At 34.1% G+C, this 22,705-nt stretch overlaps 1 protein-coding gene across 1 annotated transcript in view; it reads left to right on the top strand.

Moving 5' to 3' along the window:
- LOC102807627 (uncharacterized) overlaps positions 1-22,705 on the top strand; it is an 87,369-nt gene that overhangs the window by 54,681 nt on the left and 9,983 nt on the right. Inside the window, exons 11-15 of the mRNA XM_085501916.1 lie at positions 7,730-7,876; positions 11,399-11,710; positions 11,972-12,124; positions 20,384-20,491; positions 21,082-21,210. Of these exons, the coding sequence (XP_085358042.1) occupies positions 7,730-7,876; positions 11,399-11,710; positions 11,972-12,124; positions 20,384-20,491; positions 21,082-21,210 (849 nt within the window). The remainder of the gene's footprint in view (positions 1-7,729; positions 7,877-11,398; positions 11,711-11,971; positions 12,125-20,383; positions 20,492-21,081; positions 21,211-22,705) is intronic.

The raw sequence follows: 22,705 nt of genomic DNA, 5'->3' as shown, positions 1-22,705 counted from the left end.
TATACTGAGTTCTCATCAAGTGTCTATGAATAGAGAATGTTGTATTATACTGTGAGTTGACATCAAGTGTCTATGAATAGAGAATGTTGTATTATACTGTGAGTTCACATCAAGTGTCTATGGATGGAGAATGTTGTATTATACTGTGAGTTCACATCAAGTGTCTATGAATAGAGAATGTTGTATTATACTGTGAGTTCACATCAAGTGTCTATGAATAGAGAACGTTGTATTATACTGTGAGTTCACATCAAGTGTCTATGAATAGAGAATGTTGTATTATACTGTGAGTTCACATCAAGTGTCTATGAATGGAGAATGTTGTATTATACTGTGAGTTCACATCAAGTGTCTATGGATGGAGAATGTTGTATTATACTGTGAGTTTACATCAAGTGTCTATGGATGGAGAATGTTGTATTATACTGAGTTCTCATCAAGTGTCTATGAATGGAGAATGTTGTATTATACTGTGAGTTCACATCAAGTGTCTATGAATAGAGAATGTTGTATTATACTGAGTTCTCATCAAGTGTCTATGAATAGAGAATGTTGTATTATACTGTGAGTTGACATCAAGTGTCTATGAATAGAGAATGTTGTATTATACTGTGAGTTCACATCAAGTGTTTATGGATGGAGAATGTTGTATTATACTGTGAGTTCACATCAAGTGTCTATGAATAGAGAATGTTGTATTATACTGTGAGTTCACATCAAGTGTCTATGGATGGAGAATGTTGTATTATACTGTGAGTTCACATCAAGTGTCTATGAATAGAGAATGTTGTATTATACTGTGAGTTCACATCAAGTGTATGAATAGAGAACGTTGTATTATACTGTGAGTTCACATCAAGTGTCTATGAATAGAGAATGTTGTATTATACTGTGAGTTCACATCAAGTGTCTATGAATGGAGAATGTTGTATTATACTGTGAGTTCACATCAAGTGTCTATGGATGGAGAATGTTGTATTATACTGTGAGTTCACATCAAGTGTCTATGGATGGAGAATGTTGTATTATGCTGAGTTCTCATCAAGTGTCTATGAATGGAGAATGTTGTATTATACTGTGAGTTCACATCAAGTGTCTATGAATAGAGAATGTTGTATTATACTGAGTTCTCATCAAGTGTCTATGAATAGAGAATGTTGTATTATACTGTGAGTTCACATCAAGTGTTTATGGATGGAGAATGTTGTATTATACTGTGAGTTCACATCAAGTGTTTATGGATGGAGAATGTTGTATTATACTGTGAGTTCACATCAAGTGTCTATGAATAGAGAATGTTGTATTATACTGTGAGTTCACATCAAGTGTCTATGGATGGAGAATGTTGTATTATACTGTGAGTTCACATCAAGTGTCTATGAATAGAGAATGTTGTAATATACTGTGAGTTCACATCAAGTGTCTATGGATGGAGAATGTTGTATTATACTGTGAGTTCGCATCAAGTGTCTATGAATAGAGAATGTTGTATTATACTGTGAGTTCTCATCAAGTGTCTATGAATAGAGAATGTTGTAATATACTGTGAGTTCTCATCAAGTGTCTATGAATAGAGAATGTTGTATTATACTGTGAGTTCACATCAAGTGTCTATGAATGGAGAATGTTGTATTATACTGTGAGTTCACATCAAGTGTCTATGAATAGAGAATGTTGTATTATACTGAGTTCTCATCAAGTGTCTATGAATAGAGAATGTTGTATTATACTGTGAGTTGACATCAAGTGTCTATGAATAGAGAATGTTGTATTATACTGTGAGTTCACATCAAGTGTCTATGGATGGAGAATGTTGTATTATACTGTGAGTTCACATCAAGTGTCTATGAATAGAGAATGTTGTATTATACTGTGAGTTCACATCAAGTGTCTATGAATAGAGAACGTTGTATTATACTGTGAGTTCACATCAAGTGTCTATGAATGGAGAATGTTGTATTATACTGTGAGTTCACATCAAGTGTCTATGAATGGAGAATGTTGTATTATACTGTGAGTTCACATCAAGTGTCTATGGATGGAGAATGTTGTATTATACTGTGAGTTTACATCAAGTGTCTATGGATGGAGAATGTTGTATTATACTGAGTTCTCATCAAGTGTCTATGAATGGAGAATGTTGTATTATACTGTGAGTTCACATCAAGTGTCTATGAATAGAGAATGTTGTATTATACTGAGTTCTCATCAAGTGTCTATGAATAGAGAATGTTGTATTATACTGTGAGTTGACATCAAGTGTCTATGAATAGAGAATGTTGTATTATACTGTGAGTTCACATCAAGTGTTTATGGATGGAGAATGTTGTATTATACTGTGAGTTCACATCAAGTGTCTATGAATAGAGAATGTTGTATTATACTGTGAGTTCACATCAAGTGTCTATGGATGGAGAATGTTGTATTATACTGTGAGTTCACATCAAGTGTCTATGAATAGAGAATGTTGTATTATACTGTGAGTTCACATCAAGTGTATGAATAGAGAACGTTGTATTATACTGTGAGTTCACATCAAGTGTCTATGAATAGAGAATGTTGTATTATACTGTGAGTTCACATCAAGTGTCTATGAATGGAGAATGTTGTATTATACTGTGAGTTCACATCAAGTGTCTATGGATGGAGAATGTTGTATTATACTGTGAGTTCACATCAAGTGTCTATGGATGGAGAATGTTGTATTATGCTGAGTTCTCATCAAGTGTCTATGAATGGAGAATGTTGTATTATACTGTGAGTTCACATCAAGTGTCTATGAATAGAGAATGTTGTATTATACTGAGTTCTCATCAAGTGTCTATGAATAGAGAATGTTGTATTATACTGTGAGTTCACATCAAGTGTTTATGGATGGAGAATGTTGTATTATACTGTGAGTTCACATCAAGTGTTTATGGATGGAGAATGTTGTATTATACTGTGAGTTCACATCAAGTGTCTATGAATAGAGAATGTTGTATTATACTGTGAGTTCACATCAAGTGTCTATGGATGGAGAATGTTGTATTATACTGTGAGTTCACATCAAGTGTCCATGAATAGAGAATGTTGTATTATACTGTGAGTTCTCATCAAGTGTCTATGGATGGAGAATGTTGTATTATACTGTGAGTTCACATCAAGTGTCTATGGATGGAGAATGTTGTATTATACTGTGAGTTCTCATCAAGTGTCTATGGATGGAGAATGTTGTATTATACTGTGAGTTCTCATCAAGTGTCTATGGATGGAGAATGTTGTATTATACTGTGAGTTCACATCAAGTGTCTATGGATGGAGAATGTATTATACTGTGAGTTCACATCAAGTGTCTATGAATAGAGAATGTTGTATTATACTGTGAGTTCACATCAAGTGTCTATAGATGGAGAATGTTGTATTATACTGTGAGTTCTCATCAAGTGTCTATGAATAGAGAATGTTGTAATATACTGTGAGTTCACATCAAGTGTCTATGGATGGAGAATGTTGTATTATACTGTGAGTTCGCATCAAGTGTCTATGAATAGAGAATGTTGTATTATACTGTGAGTTCTCATCAAGTGTCTATGAATAGAGAATGTTGTAATATACTGTGAGTTCACATCAAGTGTCTATGGATGGAGAATGTTGTATTATACTGTGAGTTCGCATCAAGTGTCTATGAATAGAGAATGTTGTAATATACTGTGAGTTCACATCAAGTGTCTATGAATAGAGAACGTTGTATTATACTGTGAGTTCGCATCAAGTGTCTATGAATAGAGTCTGTTGTATTATACTGTGAGTTCTCATCAAGTGTCTATGAATAGAGAATGTTGTATTATACTGTGAGTTCACATCAAGTGTCTATGAATATAGAATGTTGTATTATACTGTGAGTTCTCATCAAGTGTCTATGAATAGAGAATGTTGTAATATACTGTGAGTTCACATCAAGTGTCTATGGATGGAGAATGTTGTATTATACTGTGAGTTCGCATCAAGTGTCTATGAATAGAGAATGTTGTATTATACTGTGAGTTCTCATCAAGTGTCTATGAATAGAGAATGTTGTAATATACTGTGAGTTCTCATCAAGTGTCTATGAATAGAGAATGTTGTAATATACTGTGAGTTCACATCAAGTGTCTATGAATAGAGAATGTTGTATTATACTGTGAGTTCACATCAAGTGTCTATGGATGGAGAATGTTGTATTATACTGTGAGTTCACATCAAGTGTCTATGGATGGAGAATGTTGTATTATACTGAGTTCTCATCAAGTGTCTATGAATAGAGAATGTTGTATTATACTGAGTTCTCATCAAGTGTCTATGAATAGAGAATGTTGTATTATACTGTGAGTTGACATCAAGTGTCTATGAATAGAGAATGTTGTATTATACTGTGAGTTCACATCAATTGTCTATGGATGGAGAATGTTGTATTATACTGTGAGTTCACATCAAGTGTCTATGAATAGAGAATGTTGTATTATACTGTGAGTTCACATCAAGTGTCTATGAATAGAGAACGTTGTATTATACTGTGAGTTCACATCAAGTGTCTATGAATAGAGAATGTTGTATTATACTGTGAGTTCACATCAAGTGTCTATGAATGGAGAATGTTGTATTATACTGTGAGTTCACATCAAGTGTCTATGGATGGAGAATGTTGTATTATACTGTGAGTTCACATCAAGTGTCTATGGATGGAGAATGTTGTATTATACTGAGTTCTCATCAAGTGTCTATGAATGGAGAATGTTGTATTATACTGTGAGTTCACATCAAGTGTCTATGAATAGAGAATGTTGTATTATACTGAGTTCTCATCAAGTGTCTATGAATAGAGAATGTTGTATTATACTGTGAGTTGACATCAAGTGTCTATGAATAGAGAATGTTGTATTATACTGTGAGTTCACATCAAGTGTCTATGGATGGAGAATGTTGTATTATACTGTGAGTTCACATCAAGTGTCTATGAATAGAGAATGTTGTATTATACTGTGAGTTCACATCAAGTGTCTATGGATGGAGAATGTTGTATTATACTGAGTTCTCATCAAGTGTCTATGAATGGAGAATGTTGTATTATACTGTGAGTTCACATCAAGTGTCTATGAATAGAGAATGTTGTAATATACTGTGAGTTCACATCAAGTGTCTATGAATAGAGAATGTTGTAATATACTGTGAGTTCTCATCAAGTGTCTATGAATAGAGAATGTTGTATTATACTGTGAGTTCTCATCAAGTGTCTATGAATAGAGAATGTTGTAATATACTGTGAGTTCACATCAAGTGTCTATGAATAGAGAATGTTGTAATATACTGTGAGTTCACATCAAGTTACCCCAGACCATTCGTCCCGGTGTTATCGCTATCGCCACACGAGACTCCAGCTTGTCTCCTATACAATTTGACTGCGCACATCCAGAAAGTAGATGTAGCTGTGATTGGTGGAATACTAATGAGTTGAGTGTCAATCAAACGCCCACGCTATCTTTAGTAAACAAAGTCACGTGACATGCGCCATTTTAGTTTTGGCAGGCGATTTCAAGGCAGCACGCTTAACCCTTTCGTTCACAGGTTGGGAGATATTAGAATGACTGACAATTTCACGCCACTGTTTTACATTATTGGCGGATTTTTCTGCGCTATCAATCTTTCTCTTACAAACTAGACATAGATGAGACGACAGTCGCTCCTTTCACAACGTCGCACTGGATCAAATTGGAAAGACGATTTCCATAAGTTATCCCTCCTGCTTTTCCTGGCTTGAATAAATTCACACACGACTTTAACTGTCCACAAACTCGAAGACTACACGAACACAGTCTACAATAGTCGTCCGCAACAATATGTATGTATTTCTTCGGTGTACTGATGCACGAATGCACCGTGACACGGTGTTTCTCGGGTGTCGCCATCGCTGAGAATGCCGCCGGCGCAATTTTTCACCCAACTCGCGATTCTGTTTTGCAACATTTTATCAATATTCCCTTTGACAAAATCGCCGACAAAAGCACCGCTTTTCTGATCTTTTGTTCTATAATTCTTAATGCAAACACCGACCCTAGTAGTAATTAGTAACGTCGTCTAGTACATATGAACGGTCGTCATTGCAAATCGAACATCCTTTTGAAATTTGGACGTCGGGCAGGCGATTTCAAGGCACCGCACTTAAATATTAGCAACATATTTTTCTGAGCGGTTGTTTATTCTCTTTCAAACGAGACATAAATGTGACGACATAGTCGATCCCTTATCCACCGCTAAGAATGCCGCAATGTTTCGTTCGTTTTGCAACATGCCACAAATCGTCGAAAAAAACACCACTTCGACGGAAGCTTGCGTAATAAGGGGGTTAAAACAAGAAAACAAATGCCATGTTTAATACATATCGACCTGTTTTACTTGCGAAAGATAACGGAACATGAACTCGTTTCGTGCGACTTCGGAACCCGAAGGAACACACCAACAACGTTGAATTTACCCGCTATCTTCCAAATATGGTATATTAATTTATTCAGTTGTTTATTTAGAGTGACGTCCGCGGTCGAATGCGATTGGCTATCGATGTCAGTGCAAAGGTCATATGAATATTAAAATTAAGTGGGCGGAAGGAAAATTGTATAGGAGACAAGCTGGAGTCTCGTGTGGCGATAGCGATAACACCGGGATGAATGGTCTGGGGTAACATCAAGTGTCTATGAATAGAGAATGTTGTATTATACTGTGAGTTCACATCAAGTGTTTATGAATGGAGAATGTTGTAATATACTGTGAGTTCACATCAAGTGTCTATGTATAGAGAATGTTGTATTATACTGTGAGTTCACATCAAGTGTCTATGAATAGAGAATGTTGTATTATACTGTGAGTTCACATCAAGTGTCTATGAATAGAGAATGTTGTATTATATTGTGAGTTCACATCAAGTGTCTATGGATGGAGAATGTTGTATTATACTGTGAGTTCTCATCCAGTGTCTATGAATAGAGAATGTTGTAATATACTGTGAGTTCACATCAAGTGTCTATGAATAGAGAATGTTGTATTATACTGTGAGTTCACATCAAGTGTCTATGAATAGAGAATGTTGTATTATACTGTGAGTTCTCATCAAGTGTCTATGGATGGAGAATGTTGTATTATACTGTGAGTTCACATCAAGTGTCTATGAATAGAGAATGTTGTATTATACTGTGAGTTCACATCAAGTGTCTATGGATGGAGAATGTTGTAATATACTGCGAGTTCACATCAAGTGTTTATGAATGGAGAATGTTGTAATATACTGTGAGTTCACATCAAGTGTCTATGTATAGAGAATGTTGTATTATACTGTGAGTTCACATCAAGTGTCTATGAATAGAGAATGTTGTATTATACTGTGAGTTCACATCAAGTGTCTATGAATAGAGAATGTTGTATTATACTGTGAGTTCTCATCAAGTGTCTATGGATGGAGAATGCTGTATTATACTGTGAGTTCACATCAAGTGTCTATGAATAGAGAATGTTGTATTATACCTTGAGTTCACATCAAGTGTCTATGAATGGAGAATGTTGTATTATACTGTGAGTTCACATCAAGTGTCTATGGATGGAGAATGTTGTAATATACTGTGAGTTCACTTCAAGTGTTTATGAAGTATTATACTGTGAGTTCACATCAAGTGTCTATGAATGGAGAATGTTGTAATATACTGTCAGTTCTTTTCTATCGCAGGGATCAGAGGATTTATCGGTGCAATCTGCCAAAGAATGGTTAAGCATGATGAATGTTGTTAAACCGGACAAATCTCAGAAAGAGGTTACTAAATCAAAAGCAAAGTACTACTGCCATATTTGCAAAATCACATCTAAAGATTATCCGGTAATAGTTACCATAATTTGTGTTGTGTTTATTCTGTGGAAAAATTGTCATATTTGACCCAGTAATTCTGTTTGAATCAACCAGATTTGAGCAACTATGTCTCTGTTAAATCAATCTGATATGACCCAGTATTTTCATGTGTATTAGATTTGACCCGGAAATTTATAATTATGCCGGATATTTATGCATGTTAATTTTTTGAGCTTTGACTGACAGCCCTTTTTGTCTGAAAGAACACCAAAATACAACATGTCATAAACTATGTCTATGAAATACCTTTGTTGATTCCATTTAAATGTGATACATCTCACTGTGAGTTACTATCATGTGGTGTGATTTGATATGAAATATCTAATTGGGGGACATTTTCCTTTGGCTGAATTATATAGATTAGAGGAAAATGTCTATTCTCCTCCTTGCTGTTGTTAGCTCCAGCATAGTTACAAAAACTCAAAGCAGTTTCATCTGCTGTATATATATTTTTCAAAATATTGGTTACTTTCTCACCCACATTTTTCTGTACTTTTTTCTTATATTCAATTTTTTTTGGAAATGAACCCTAATTTTGGAACTGACAGACAAAATTTGAGTAAATTTTTGGTTTTTACTCAAAAAAGAAGGAATTTGCAGACTATAAAAAAGACTATTTTGTGAATTTGTGATGATAAAAAGGAACTGCTAGTGAAAGGGTTAAAATTGTCCTCTGCTTATGGTGCTATAACTCAAACAGTTTTTATCTGAAAATTTTCAAACTTAATTCCCTTATGAATCACAATAACATGTTCAGTAAGTTTGGTGTTACTAGTATTGCTTAGATATATAGCTGTACTATTTGGAAACAATTATATAGTGCATGTTATTTATTCCGTAACAGATTCTAAGAATAATACAGTACAAAAGCAAGGCTTAAAATACACATTGTCTGTATACTAAGTTAGCGCTAACAAGAACACATACATAGATAAAATACATTTCATTTATTTTGGCCTGCCATTTTATTTGGTACATTACAGAACTCATACTAGGTTACTTACATGCATTATACATCCTTCCTTTGTGATTTGATCTAAAAGTTTAATAGCTGGTGTCCATTTCTGTTCAAAATTATCTCCCAACTTCAACTTTTTAAAACCTACCTGGGCAAATTTTATTTTAACTTGACATGAATTTGACAGATAGTGAGTTATTAATGTGATGTGATTTGATTCAAATTGGCTGACTGGCAGCCATGTTGGTTACATTGTCAAATTTCCTTCCCTATGTTCCTGGCTGTTTATTTTTTTATTTTTAACAAAAACATGTATGGTTTGCCATGCACATAAATTGTTGTTTTCACTAACACCATCGCCTGCTTACGTCAGTGTATACTGTGGAATACTTTATTTTCGCTGGAATTAATTTTCGCTGAAAAGGCTTTTTGGGCGTTTTGCTTGGAATTTATTTTCACTGATTTTTGATGAGTTTAATGTGAAATATAGGAAAAAAAGTACATTCGCTGGATTTTATTTTCACGGAATCACCCCTTCAGCGAAAATAGCGAAAATAAATTCCAAGCGAAAATAAAGTATTCTACAGTATATGGCGACTATCAATGGAGGCCTTCATTAGGCATTGTGTTATAATTTCATTTCATGTTTCAGTCTTTTGTGTCCTCAAATTTCAGTCAGTTACAAACAGGCTACCTTATTTGCTCTATTAGTAGAACATACACTTGCATATGGTCAAAATATGTCATTTTAATGATTCAGTGTACAGAATGTACATTAAATCACAGTCCCTCTATTCCCGGTCTAGAAACGGTCATTGTATTAGGTGTGAATTGGTCTCCTTCCCTGGCAAAGGCACATTGCGGGTGTGGGCAAAGCATTGTCACGTGATCAGTACGTGATTTGACATCATCCGAGTTATGTATTTTTTTTACAACTTAGTTGTTTATTACAAAATTCATACTTTTTCACATAATTTTTTAATCAGGATATCTGTATAAGGTCATATTTTAGCCGGCGAGTAGTTCTTTAATTCATCTATTTTACCAGCAACGACACATTTTCGCAACAAATTTTCATACCTTTACCCAGATATTTGTCGTTTTTGATTTTGGGGTGATTGAAATTAACTCAATTTTATTTACCATACTTCTCGGCGCGAAACCAATATTTGTCTTCGATGTTGACATTTTATGATCGAAACATATCATTAAAAATTGGTAGGCTGATTTGTTATTTGTCACACCGCATTTTATTAATGTTAAATTGAGCGACTTTTATGGATGCTTTTTAGATCGTAAATGCAAATGGCAACGTTTTGAAATGACAATGTACTCGATTCTGTGCTAAAAAAAATCATTTATATACAAACATTGAAGCATTGTTATATACTTTTACATAGAATAAAGTCATTAGTTGTTGTATAGTTGACTTGAACTGTTATGAACCCCCCAAGAATCAGAAATATCACAGGTTTTTCGATCGACTACGTTAACATGAACGACGCCATTTTGACAAGATTTTTTTAGCGATGTCAGCATGTTGGCACGCAAAGTTTTTTCCCTATTAAAACGAGAACATTAACATAATTCCCGATATTAATCTTTGAATTGCAGGAACTGAATGTTTATGAGTTGGTAGGCTGGTGGTGATGCGTATCAGGGTTCAAAAAACCCAAATTTCATAGTGATAATTTTGTTTACATGTTTGTTTATGTTGTGGTTGCCCGAATTTGAAGTCAAAGTGAAGTCATACAATGAGGTATCGCTTTGCATGACGGTAACTTTTGAAGGTATTGCAATCTGTCTGACTTCCTGACTCCCTCGGCCCGCGTGTGAACGGTTTGTTTACCCGCACTGCGGTTCGAGACAAAAGAACGCTAGTCGTTTCCAGACCGGGGATAGAGGGACTGTGATTAAATGCAATTTCCGGTTCATGTACACCAGTAGGGAATTCACGATTTCCAAATTACCGTCAGACACGATGTAATTATTTGTGTGCAATGGGCGAGGGTAGGACAAAAATATAAAAAGTCAAAAGAACACCGGCAGGCATGCAGCCCCAGAAAAAGCAGCATATTTGAAATAGTTTTTAAAGATAGCGGAGTGAGTATGGGTGGGTACAGGCGAGGGCAGCTAGAAGAACTATTTAAAACAGCTGAGAATTTTGAGTTGGAAAAGATGATTTTTCAGAGAAAACGAATTTAAATAGAGATGGTACGTGTGTGTTTCACTGAGTAAATTGACCATGACAACTTCCAAAATACCTGAAAAAAATATGAAAATATTACGCTATGGCCAAATAGTTTGCATGATAAAATTTTCAGAGCCTAGTATGAGTTAGTTGAATGATGACATTTTTTTTTAGGAGATGTTTTACATTGTGAGTTGAAAACATTGATGTTCAGTGTACTGCGACTCTGCTCGCTTGGAACGTTTGAAATCTGTTCTTCTTTCCAGTTAGTTGACAAACAATAAACAGGAATTGTGAATTGCCTCTCAAATATGTCATTGACATGTTTATTTTATTTAATCAGAGTCTAGTTAGACATATTAAAGGAAAACTGCATGGTGCTCTATCGAAGAAAGCTAGAAGAGTCAACGATGACCCAAAAACACCTGAAATTGAGGTGCAGAGAATGAATTACCGAATGGCTGAGAAAGAGGCACAGTTGTCGCAGTTGGAAAAACAAGATGAGGGAAAGGAGAAAGTTAAGAAAGACGGCGAAACTAAAATGAAAAAATTCCCCCAAGTCCCAGCTCTGAGCTATGAAAAGAAAACTACACAGTCATTACAGCGTATCCCATTGTTTTGTCAAATATGTCAAAGAAATGTACAAGACCAAAAGGTAATCAACGTTGACCTTCCTAATCTAAAAACCAATGAATAGAGAGTAATGTTTATGAAGCTTCTTGTTTGTTTGTTTGTTTTTATTTTATGTAATATAATTACCAATATTGCTTGTTTTGTTATGGTACTTTAGTTATATTGTTATGATATTAAGCTGTCACTCAAAATTTAAATATTACTTCCATTGCAAAATTGACAGACGTATATATAAATTATGCCCCTTGCTACAAACTATTTGTTGATTGTTTTCTTGTGACAGACATTGCTGCGACATCTCAAAGGTAACCATAGTGATGACACAAATGATACTTTTGGAAATCGTGTTCCTAACAGAAACGCTACTTCACAGGAAAAACCTTCTCTTCCGGTACCTCCAAAGATGTATCCACCAACTCCATATAGAAACCAGGAAGTATGTTAAGCTTTATCTGAAGTGCCACTCTTTTAAGACATTCTTGGGCTAATCAATTTAGATGTGGTATAATTTAAGACAATCAATTTTACATTGTCTTTATCATTGTAGATGAAAGGAAAGGTATATGAGGAGAAATGTCTGTTCTTGTTGTCATCGTTGACTCTGTAATAACTTTGTGTTGTAGTTTCAATAACTCAAACAGTTTTTATTCAGTTTCTTTCTTTTTTTATTTACCACTTTGTAATCTCAACCTAGTTTAATTAAAGCGAGAGGGGTGTCACCTGCGCATGCGCGGGAATTGAGTCCCAAGCGATGATAACAACATTCATTAAAAATGCAAAGACACATGGGTGGACGCTTATTTGTAAACAATGACACGCTATGGCCATCTGATGTATGCACAGGTGACGACTCCCCCGCTTTAATATGGTACTTGTTCTATGGTTACAATAACACATACAGTTTTTATCTAATCTTCAAATTTGAAACTAGCAAGCACATTTTTCAAGATATTGAGTAAAATTTGACTGTATTATAAACAGCGTCCGGATTACTTTCGGAAATTCCGTCGCGTTTCGGAAAGTTTTAATTTTCAAAACTTTTGAATATTTATTTGTGCTTTTAGGTTAGTGAGAAGGTTATAATAATTTTTCATTTCACTTTAACTCTGTTTTTTACACCCCTCAGACCCCTTTAAAAAGTCACTTCTGGCCATTATAATGGCCACTATTATCTCAATGGCCAGAATATTGACCAGATTTTTTTAAGTGGCCAAAATATTTACCAGTGTTTTTAAAATGGTGGTTTTAATGACCCATGTTTTTTATACTGGTCAGAATAATTACAATTGCTTTTTAAATGATGGAGTTGATGACATTTTTTTTTGATGGGCATTATAATGGTCATTTTATTTTTCATTACATACATAACATGACCAGTATTTTTGTTCATGTCACTAATATAATGGCCCAGAAAAAAACCTTCTACCTCGTGCGAGTCAATATACGTGTGGGAATTTATTTTTCCAAGTTTTACTGGCGCTTGCAAGTACACTTAAATGAAATTTCGCGAATAATGCCTCGATCCCCAGTGAAATTTTATAGTAACGCTGATGCCAGTGACTGCTGGTGGACTACATAACCTGCGGAGTATTTAGATGGTGTTGAATCATAGGACGATTGCTGTACTGCAACTGGCACATCAAGGTATGAATTTGTAATTATTTTACAATGACTTCAATACAATATTAGATACTTTTGTTGCTGTTTATGTAGCAGGATAGTCTTTTGGGGCTTTAGTTTTTGTTTTTCAAAAATTATATAAATTAAAAAACACTGTGGCATTTGCTTTATGTACTATCATACCTATTTTTTGGAAAAAAATAAATGTGCAATTTTTTGTTCAGTCATGGCTCACTGTGTAAGTACTGTTTCATTATCATTCATAATTGTCAAACAACAAGCTCAAGTACCTAGGCGTTAATGAGGATTAGCTCCTATGTTTGTTAATACAAGAAAAGTATAAACAAAGGTTATTTCCAACTCCTGAAATCTGCAAAAAACATCAACGTAAATTTGTTTCCATTCATGACAATGTTTTCAAATTATTAATATAATTTAACTGACTGCAAAATGTTTTTGTTTTTTTATTTTCAAAGATTATGTATATTGTTTTTTTTTTCTCTTCAGACAATACCAACAATAGTGTACTGTACATTGAGAAATCTAATTTAGTAACCATGTATGAACTATATATATTATGCCCATAACGTCAAATACCATACAGAATCCCTTTTTCCTGTAAACTAGTATAAGATGATATATGGCCACAGTGTGCAACAGTTCATTTTCTTTGCGCACAAAAAAAACTCCCATACTCAAAATAACTTTTAATTTAGCATGGATTTAAACTAAATTTCAATTAAATCTAATATTCTTTGCCCATCTTTGAGCCTAATTTGATTTGAATGAGTTGTAGAGATCAATATAAAAGGGAAGTGAACCTAAATGTATGCGCCTAAGGAAGGAATAAACAGAAGACACTTATTAGTAGTATTCAAGCAGAGCTCTTCAGCAAAGGCTAAGAGGTCCAATACCTTAGCCTGTGCTAGAAAAAAATTGCATGAACACAGGCTAAGAAATCTGGTCAGTCCAAAGCCTTAGCACAGGCAAAACAAAACATGCATGAGCGGTTAGCTCGGCTAAAAAAACCATTGTATTCAATGTTCATTTAGGAGATTTACTACTATATTCATAACTTTTTATTTCGGTGTGCCATTTCCTGCATGACAATCAACGTTAACACTTATAGAGAAATTTACTCAAGAAAAAAATGAACTGATGATGAGACTCTGTGCTACTTCCTGTTATTCTGTAATTTGCACTTTCTGAATTTGCTTTGGTATTGTTTTATAGCTGTAGAACTAATCTTTCTAGTTACTCTAACTGAGCAATCATAATTAAAATTCCTGCAGCTTTTGCCTATTCTTAATAAGTTTGGGCGTTCTTACCCAGTGCTAACCATCGTTTCCTTCTGTGCATGAACTCAAACATACGAGATTAGCTTAAATCTTAGCCCATACATTGTGTAGCATGAACACTACTATTGAAGATCCAGGGGGCAAATGGGTGAAAATTAAACAAATTATAATGAAGGTGTAATATGCAGTCAGTAAAAGTCCTGGGCATTTCTGGGTCCATCAAATTGATCATGGGTACTCTGGCTCAACTTGGACAAAAAAATATTTAGTCTATATAGCGGGAACAGGGGCATGCTACCATGGGTATCCCTTTCAAGTAAGCTTAGTTATAATCCTCTACCAAATTAACACCTTAGAGAAACTGATAATAAATCTATGTCAACACCACTGTTACATCCTCTCCTGTTTCATAAGCCAAACATGGCTGCCAGGGTGTAGCTACACAAAATGAGACAATTTTGTGGTTGGAATATAATCAGAAAAATTAAATTTGATCAAAATAGCCAAGTCCATTCTATTGATGCGAGTGAAATTAAAAATTAAGTTTTTATTCCACTATGAAATCAGGAAAGGGAAACAAAAATGGTAAGTTTCTCTGCAAGGAAACAAAACTGGCTAAAAGTAAACAATGACCTGTGAAAATTTGTGTCATTATAACAAGTGGATTTTTCATCATATTTAGAACAGATATATAGCATAGTGCACTCGTTATACACTGACCAATGGGAATACTAGTAAAAACTGTTTTAGATGTATAAATCTTCTAGGGAGGTTATAACCCACATTGCACATAGGATACTGGATTTTCTTTTGTCTCAGACAGAAGTTGCATGTCCCTGTTTTCTAAGGTCTATGCTTAAATCATAACCATCTGAATACCATTATATCATTTTTCAAATTAAACTGTTTTTATATTTTTAATATCATTTTCTTGATTTTGAAAAAAAATATAGAAACAATATTACACTTACTATAATTACTCTATTAGCAGCACATACGCTTAGCTAAATTACAGGGATCTTCAATGGTCGAAATAAGTAATATTTTCATGATTTAGTATCCACAAGTGTAATTTTAGAGCAAATATGGTATTGTATCATAATATCATAATTATAATACAATTATTTATTTTGTGAAAGTACAGGGGATCGATGAAGTTGTACATTCATGGTGGCATTCCCATTGTGGAGGGACTCAATAATTTTGTATGTACACAGCTTCCTATTTTTGAGAGACAAAATCATGCAGCTGCATTGTTACATAACATTCTTTTGTCTCTTGTCTTGTAGGAAGTTAAATCCCCCTATTGTTCTCAGAAATTAGGTTCCCAAGTACAGCAATGTACTGTCCTAGTCTCTCAAAAGACAAACTGTGTGTATATATGGCACAACCCCTTAATATATTCGGTTAGGAAACAATTTGATTTTATATTATTCTGTTGTCTAGATGCATTTTTCGATATTTATATTTTTTCAATCAGAAAGTACCGGGTATCATTTTTTGGAAGTATATCTGAGTTGCATAGGGGAGAAATTAACATATCACAAGATGTCATTTTATCGACATTGCTATTTGTGAGGACAGAAATATGCCAGCATACACAGACACCACAAACATTTGTTTCCAAAATTGGTTACAAAGTGTATTAATTAAAAACTGGTCATTGTAAGCTAATAGCAAACTGAATTATTTTTTGCAGATAATGACAAATTATAAAAAGGAAAAAACTATATATATGGGACATAAGAAGTTGAAGAACCAGGATTTATGGATGTTAAGGGAAGAAAAAAGTTTAACCAGTATTGATGGATGCAATGGTTTAGCATTCACATGTTTATCAGTTTTACGCTTGCACACAGATTTTGAAAGTTCCAATTGTGTAGAGTCACTGTACATTGCTTTCCATAATATTGAAAGAATCCTGCAGAGATCAATAATCGGAAAAAATTTGACATTCCTACATCTTGGAGAAAAAATATTTTACACTAGAAAAAGAATAGCACAAAAACAAAGAGGAGAAAAAACATTTTGCACAGCCCCCTCCTTAAGCTAATCGCCTCTCAATAAAACTTGATAAATATCTGGAGGAGTATGACATTGCAAACCTAAAATACTATTATCCATTAAAACAGTCTCTATGGCTGTGCACTACATCAAAAACAAAACATGGCATACTTTTAGTATTGCTTACATATACTTGTTTTGTTTAATGTTTTCATTAATTATTCAATTTCTGTACTTCATGTGTTTGTACACTGAGCTGAATAATTAAGATGATGTTTTGAAGCAATGTTTTAACCCCCTCCCTCCCCCATATGACTTTTTTACTTTGCAAAGCTGTACCTCCCAGATCTTTAGTTGTTTATGCATAGACGGTCTTTGGTTATAAATTATTTACTTTCCAGTCATTTTTTGAAGCGTAAGCCTTTGTCATACTTTCGGCTGTGGTGACTTCCTGTCATTATGCTTTTGTTTCCCTTTGGTTAGCTAAACATAAACGCTTGTTAAAAATCACACTTGGGGAAGTAAGAGGTTCTAATGGAATAGCAAGCAATCTAATCTATTCCTGAAATTGTTAAATTATAGATAGTGTTATCTGGAAATGTAAAAATAAACTTCTAGAAATGTGTTATTCAGTTCAAAAAATAAACTGGCTGCATGCAGAATCTCAGAGAAACAATTGCATGTACATGCAGGAATAGACGGATGTTGCAGCAGCAGAAGTTTGGGCCTGGACATTCCAGTCGCATTTTTAAAATGATTTTAAATAATGTACGTATTCTTAACAAACTGTTACATGAGAGGGGGCAGAGCATGAAATAATATTTTAGTTTTGGAAACTATACAAAGATGTGTGTTTCAGTTCAGTAATTCAATACCTTTGATGAGCCATTATTAATAGCACACTAAGGGTTAGATTTGAATAGATTCCTAGTGAGATTGGTGCATTATTAATTAAAAAAAACTTAAAAAGTTTTACTGCTACTAAATTATACACATGTTTGGTATAATTTATTGTAAAACATTAATGTTGTTGTGAAAATAGTTTTATACAAAACAGTGAAAATTTGCCAAAATCCTTGTATGTGTTGCCAGTGGTATACTAGTTTCCATTGTTATTTAAATGTACTCATCAGGGAGGTAATCCATTACAAAACATCGCTGATCCACAGTAGTCTGGTTTCAGGCTACACCAAGTCATAGTCATAAGAGGGACTTTGACCAAGTACAGGCTAAGATATAAGCTAATCCCAAATGTTTGCATATCAGCTATACGCAATTGTGTTCACTCACAGGAGGGCCCAACAGTTATAGCACAGGCCACAGTGTTGAGGGTCTGTGCACTGGCTAAGAACACCCAAACTTGTTTCCCAAGGGAAGCAGCAATTATGAACAAACAAATAAACAGCAATGGTACAGTGCCATAACTACGCTGTTAACCAAAATAAACCAACCACCATATATTTTTCTCCTTTAATATTTGTTTTTTCATTCCTTTTCCATGTTTTATTGATTTATAATGCTTATTTTTTTTATTAATATCACCAGTTTTTTCAATTGTTTTTTTTAAACCATGGTGGTGCGTCCGATACGAGTTTGCTGATAGTTGATAGAATGGAATTTTTGTGACGTTGATTGGTACACTCAGAAGCAAAACATCACATGTGCAAATTTACATTACACCCCAAAACAGCATGCGCACGCATGCGAAACACCATATCTTTGACTTCTGGAGAGTCGTCTACTAGTATCCCACCAGTCATCACTCCGTACACGCTTCCACACTGATTGGGTCGCTGTAGTAGAGCATACAACAACTCCAATTTGGTTCACTGTCTACGACATGCACTAATAATACTGTTTCTGTGCATCCAAATAAATCGGTCCGTCTTTGCTCGCTTTTTAGTGCACGTCGCTTCATAAATTTGAACGAAACATGTCAGCAGCAGAAATTTTGCGTTCGTAAACAGCTGCTTAACAAAATCACCAACTGATGGCACCCCTTAGCCCGTGCTAAGGACTGGCCCTCCCAATGCATGGTCTAGTCAAAATGCAAACATCAGCTTAAATCTTAGCCAGTACTTCATGTAGCATGAACATTACTATTGTCCAGCATTATAATACCGTGAGCAAACAAACATGCCATTCACTGCTAAGTCAGCTAGCTACACACATGGAGCGCTATGCTAGACCCCCCCTCCCCCATATAACTTACTGAACCACCCAACACCGTTTTGTACACATGCAGTAGTCATGGAATATTTTCACAGATATTTTTCATATCGCATTAAACCATTCATAATAGCAGAATATAAAAATGAAGCAGAGCATCATGGGTATTTTTTAGTTGATTGTGTCTAAGCCACTTTAAAATCACCTTCCATCGACCCGGTCTTCCACATAAACTTCTACAGTTTATAACACACATTATGAAAAGTTACTGATTAAGTATTTCAATGTAAAATGTTGTAGTTTGGGTGTATTTGAAGACTGAACTTTAGTTTTTTATCATTATAAAAATGAGAATTTTGTTTATGTTTGAGCTTAACCCCACTCATAAAGACGGGCTCTTTTTTCGGATTAATAACCCGCTGTTTATGTGACTTTTTGGAGTAACTCCCTGTGACTTTTTGGAGTAACCAGCTGTTTATGTGACTTTTTTTGGTGGAAAGTCAGTTGCTGAGTATTTTGGGGGTTGCACACTGTTCGAATGTTCAGTAGTGAATGTCTTGCTTGTTTGTTCAAGGTATTATAATGATAGACATTGCCTTTATAAGAACAGGAAGTAGTACAGAGTCTCATTGTCAGTCCATTTTTATCTCAAGAATGTCACAGAATGTGCTTGAAATGATTGTCAAGTTTAGTATAGTTATGAATAAGAATAGTTATGAATATAATAGTCAAATTTTCGAATGGACATCAAGTATAATGGTATTTTGGGTGATTAGCCTGGGCTCATGTTTGCACAAACTTCGTTAGCGCCCGTGATAAGGGTCTATACTGTATTTTGAAAACAGGTCACCTTATATGTTTAATAACCTATTGCATTACACTATACAATGTATATTATTAAGTCAACAGTATCAAGTGCATGATCTGTTGTGATTTCAAAAACAAATTAACCCAAAACTTCATATTATTTCAAGATATATAATTCCATATTTCAAATTTTTCAAAATCTTGTATTTTACGTGTACCTACAATTTTACTGGCTTAAAATTGAAGCAAACTGAAGCGAGGGAGGAAAAAGAGGAGAGCTGTCAATCCCAATGTGCCATTACTGGGTATACATGTATCTGTGACATGAAAAAAAAAATGACCATTTTATTCATGTAATGAAAAATAAAATGATCATTATAATACCCATTAAAAAAATAGATTGTCACCCACTCCATCATTAAATAAAAAAAAACTATTATTCTGACCAGTGTAAAAATAGTGCTCATTATAAATACCAGTTGGAAATTACTGGTCAATATTTTGACCATTAAAAAAGTTTTGGTTGATATTCTGGCCATTAAAAAAATAGTGGCCATTACAATGGCCAGAAGTGACTTTTTAAAGGGGTCTGAGGGGTGAAAAAAACAGAGTTAAAGTGAAATGAAAAATTATTATAACCTCCTCACTAACCTAAAAGTATGAATTAATATTCAAAAGTTGTGAAAATTAAAACTTTCCGAAGAGCGACGGAATTTCCGAAAGTAATCCGGACGCTGTTTATAAATATTGTATTACAAGCTTTACATTTATGTACACTGTATTTGTTATGTTTGTAGAGAATACCTCTTGAAAGAAGATTACGAGAGGGAATGGTAGTGAAGAGAGACTGTGAATATGATAACTGTGTAATCTGTTGTCAGAAAACTAAAGAGGATACTTGCCAGGTGAGTCTACTATTATATCCTAAATATATGCAATATTTGAAGTATAAGGTGAATTTTGCATGTGTATAGAAATATAAGAACCTTCGCACATTTCACAAAAATGAGTGCCGGACTGTTAAATTTTATTGGAACTTTGAAGTAACTAAAAAGATCATGCAACTCTTTATGTCTATCTTGTACCAAATTTAAACAAAATATGTGAAAGTGTACATTGTGTATATGAGAAACAGGTAGCAGATTTGTACTAGAACAAAATGGCCACCACATGATTTCGGGACTTTGTACTGATTACAGGGATTAGAGTAATTTTTTATTGATTACAGGACTATAGCATTGTCACTTTGTAGCAATTCTAGACTTACACTTTTGACAAAATATACCTTTAAAATAATAAAAAATGTAGTAATGACATTAATTTTAATTTTTTACATCACATACTTAGCAGCTAACTGACTGAAGCCCAGTTATGATGCTAGTAAAACCTCATTGTGTCCAATTATTGATTTCTTGAATCTTTATTACATAAATGTTTAATATTGCAGATTGCATGGTTACAAGGAATTGCTGATGACTCGTTTGTTTTGTTACAGGACGCCGATGAACTCTGCAAAAATAAACGTCTATTTAATTCCCTATACTATTCCAAATCTCTGGAAGTATTAAGTATCTTCAGGAAATTAGCTGATACAAGTTTACATTTGGAAATCTTTCAATTTGTTGTAAGTATGAATGACTGTGTATAGAACAAGCAGCTTTTTATTGCTTTGATGTGTCTGTCTTCAGAGGTATGTTGAAGCCCAATTATGACGTAAATCATATACATGTAGCTTAGGCCATTACAGTATTTCAGGGGTGCAATGAAGTCTAATTATTACTCAAATAAATCAGCTTACTGGTATTAGTTTTTTTTACTTTGCCTGTACTATCAAAGATGAAAGGGAAAGATGTATTATAGCAAAAATGTCCATCGTCGTTGTTGTTGTCATTGTCATTGTTAATAATAACACACAATAACTTTTTTTTTTACTAATTCTATTCCAAACTTTATCAACCTTGGTCATCTAATTCATTAGTGTAAAATCTTCCCTTAGTGCAAACAACAGATGTCCTGTGTGAAAATTTCATCTAAAAATTGACAAAGCAGTAGTCAAAATCTGAAAAAAAATTTGACTGTTCATACTTGACTGATCACTGGTGATACACATTCAAAGGTCACTGGTCTCAGTGGGATTACACATTGTTGTCTGTGTTCAGTGAAGTAAATCATTTATCTTGTAATATTTTCCCAAATCTCATGGGAATACTGAATTGGGTTTCAATGTCAACTCATGGAAAGGATTGTTGCATATAGTCTAATACACATTTGCAAACATACCAATAAAAATACAAACTTTTTTAACAGAAAACAAGATTTTAGATAATCGATATAAGCACTCCTATGAATAACCTATTGGGTGCCAAACTTTTGACCAAGATCTGAAGCCAATAGAAAATTATGTCTGTTTAGTCCAAAGTTATCAAAACAAAAATAATGTCATTCACACTGTAGTCCAGAGCTGTTTTCTTTTAGTAGAAAAACATAAAAATAAAGTCTTCTCTTGATTTTTGCCCAGAATTACCCCTCCTTCCCTCAATTATTCAGCCCTCAATATTAGCCATAAATTATACCCTCTTGCATGCAGATATTCTGCCCCTAATATGTGCCTGAATTATACCTCTCAAACAGAGATATGCTAATTTTATGTCCCCAATGTGTACATGTAGTTATACTGATTTCAATATGAATTATTATTTTGGCCCCAATACAATGTATGTGCTATGAATTATACCCCTCACAGACTATGAATAATAATTCTCTTGTAAAATAGGATATTTTGGCTCCAATATGTGCTATGAATTATACCCCCTCACAGACTATGAATAATAATTCTCTTGTAAAATAGGATATTTTGGCCTCAATATGTGCTATGAATTATACCCCTCACAGACTATGAATAATAATTCTCTTGTAAAATAGGATATTTTGGCCCCATTATGTTCTATGAATTATACCCCCTCACAGACTATGAATAATAATTCTCTTGTAAAATAGGATATTTTGGCTCCAATATTTTCTATGAATTATACCCCCTCACAGACTATGAATAATAATTCTCTTGTAAAATAGGATATTTTGGCCCCATTATGTTCTATGAATGAATAAAACAATGCATA

Source organism: Saccoglossus kowalevskii, chromosome 7 (genome assembly GCF_978046115.1).
Source record: "Saccoglossus kowalevskii chromosome 7, keSacKowa6.1, whole genome shotgun sequence".
NCBI classification, from domain to species: Eukaryota; Metazoa; Hemichordata; class Enteropneusta; family Harrimaniidae; genus Saccoglossus; species Saccoglossus kowalevskii.
The sequence above is the reverse complement of the archived record's forward strand: the minus strand, read 5'-3'. Positions and strand labels throughout refer to the sequence as shown.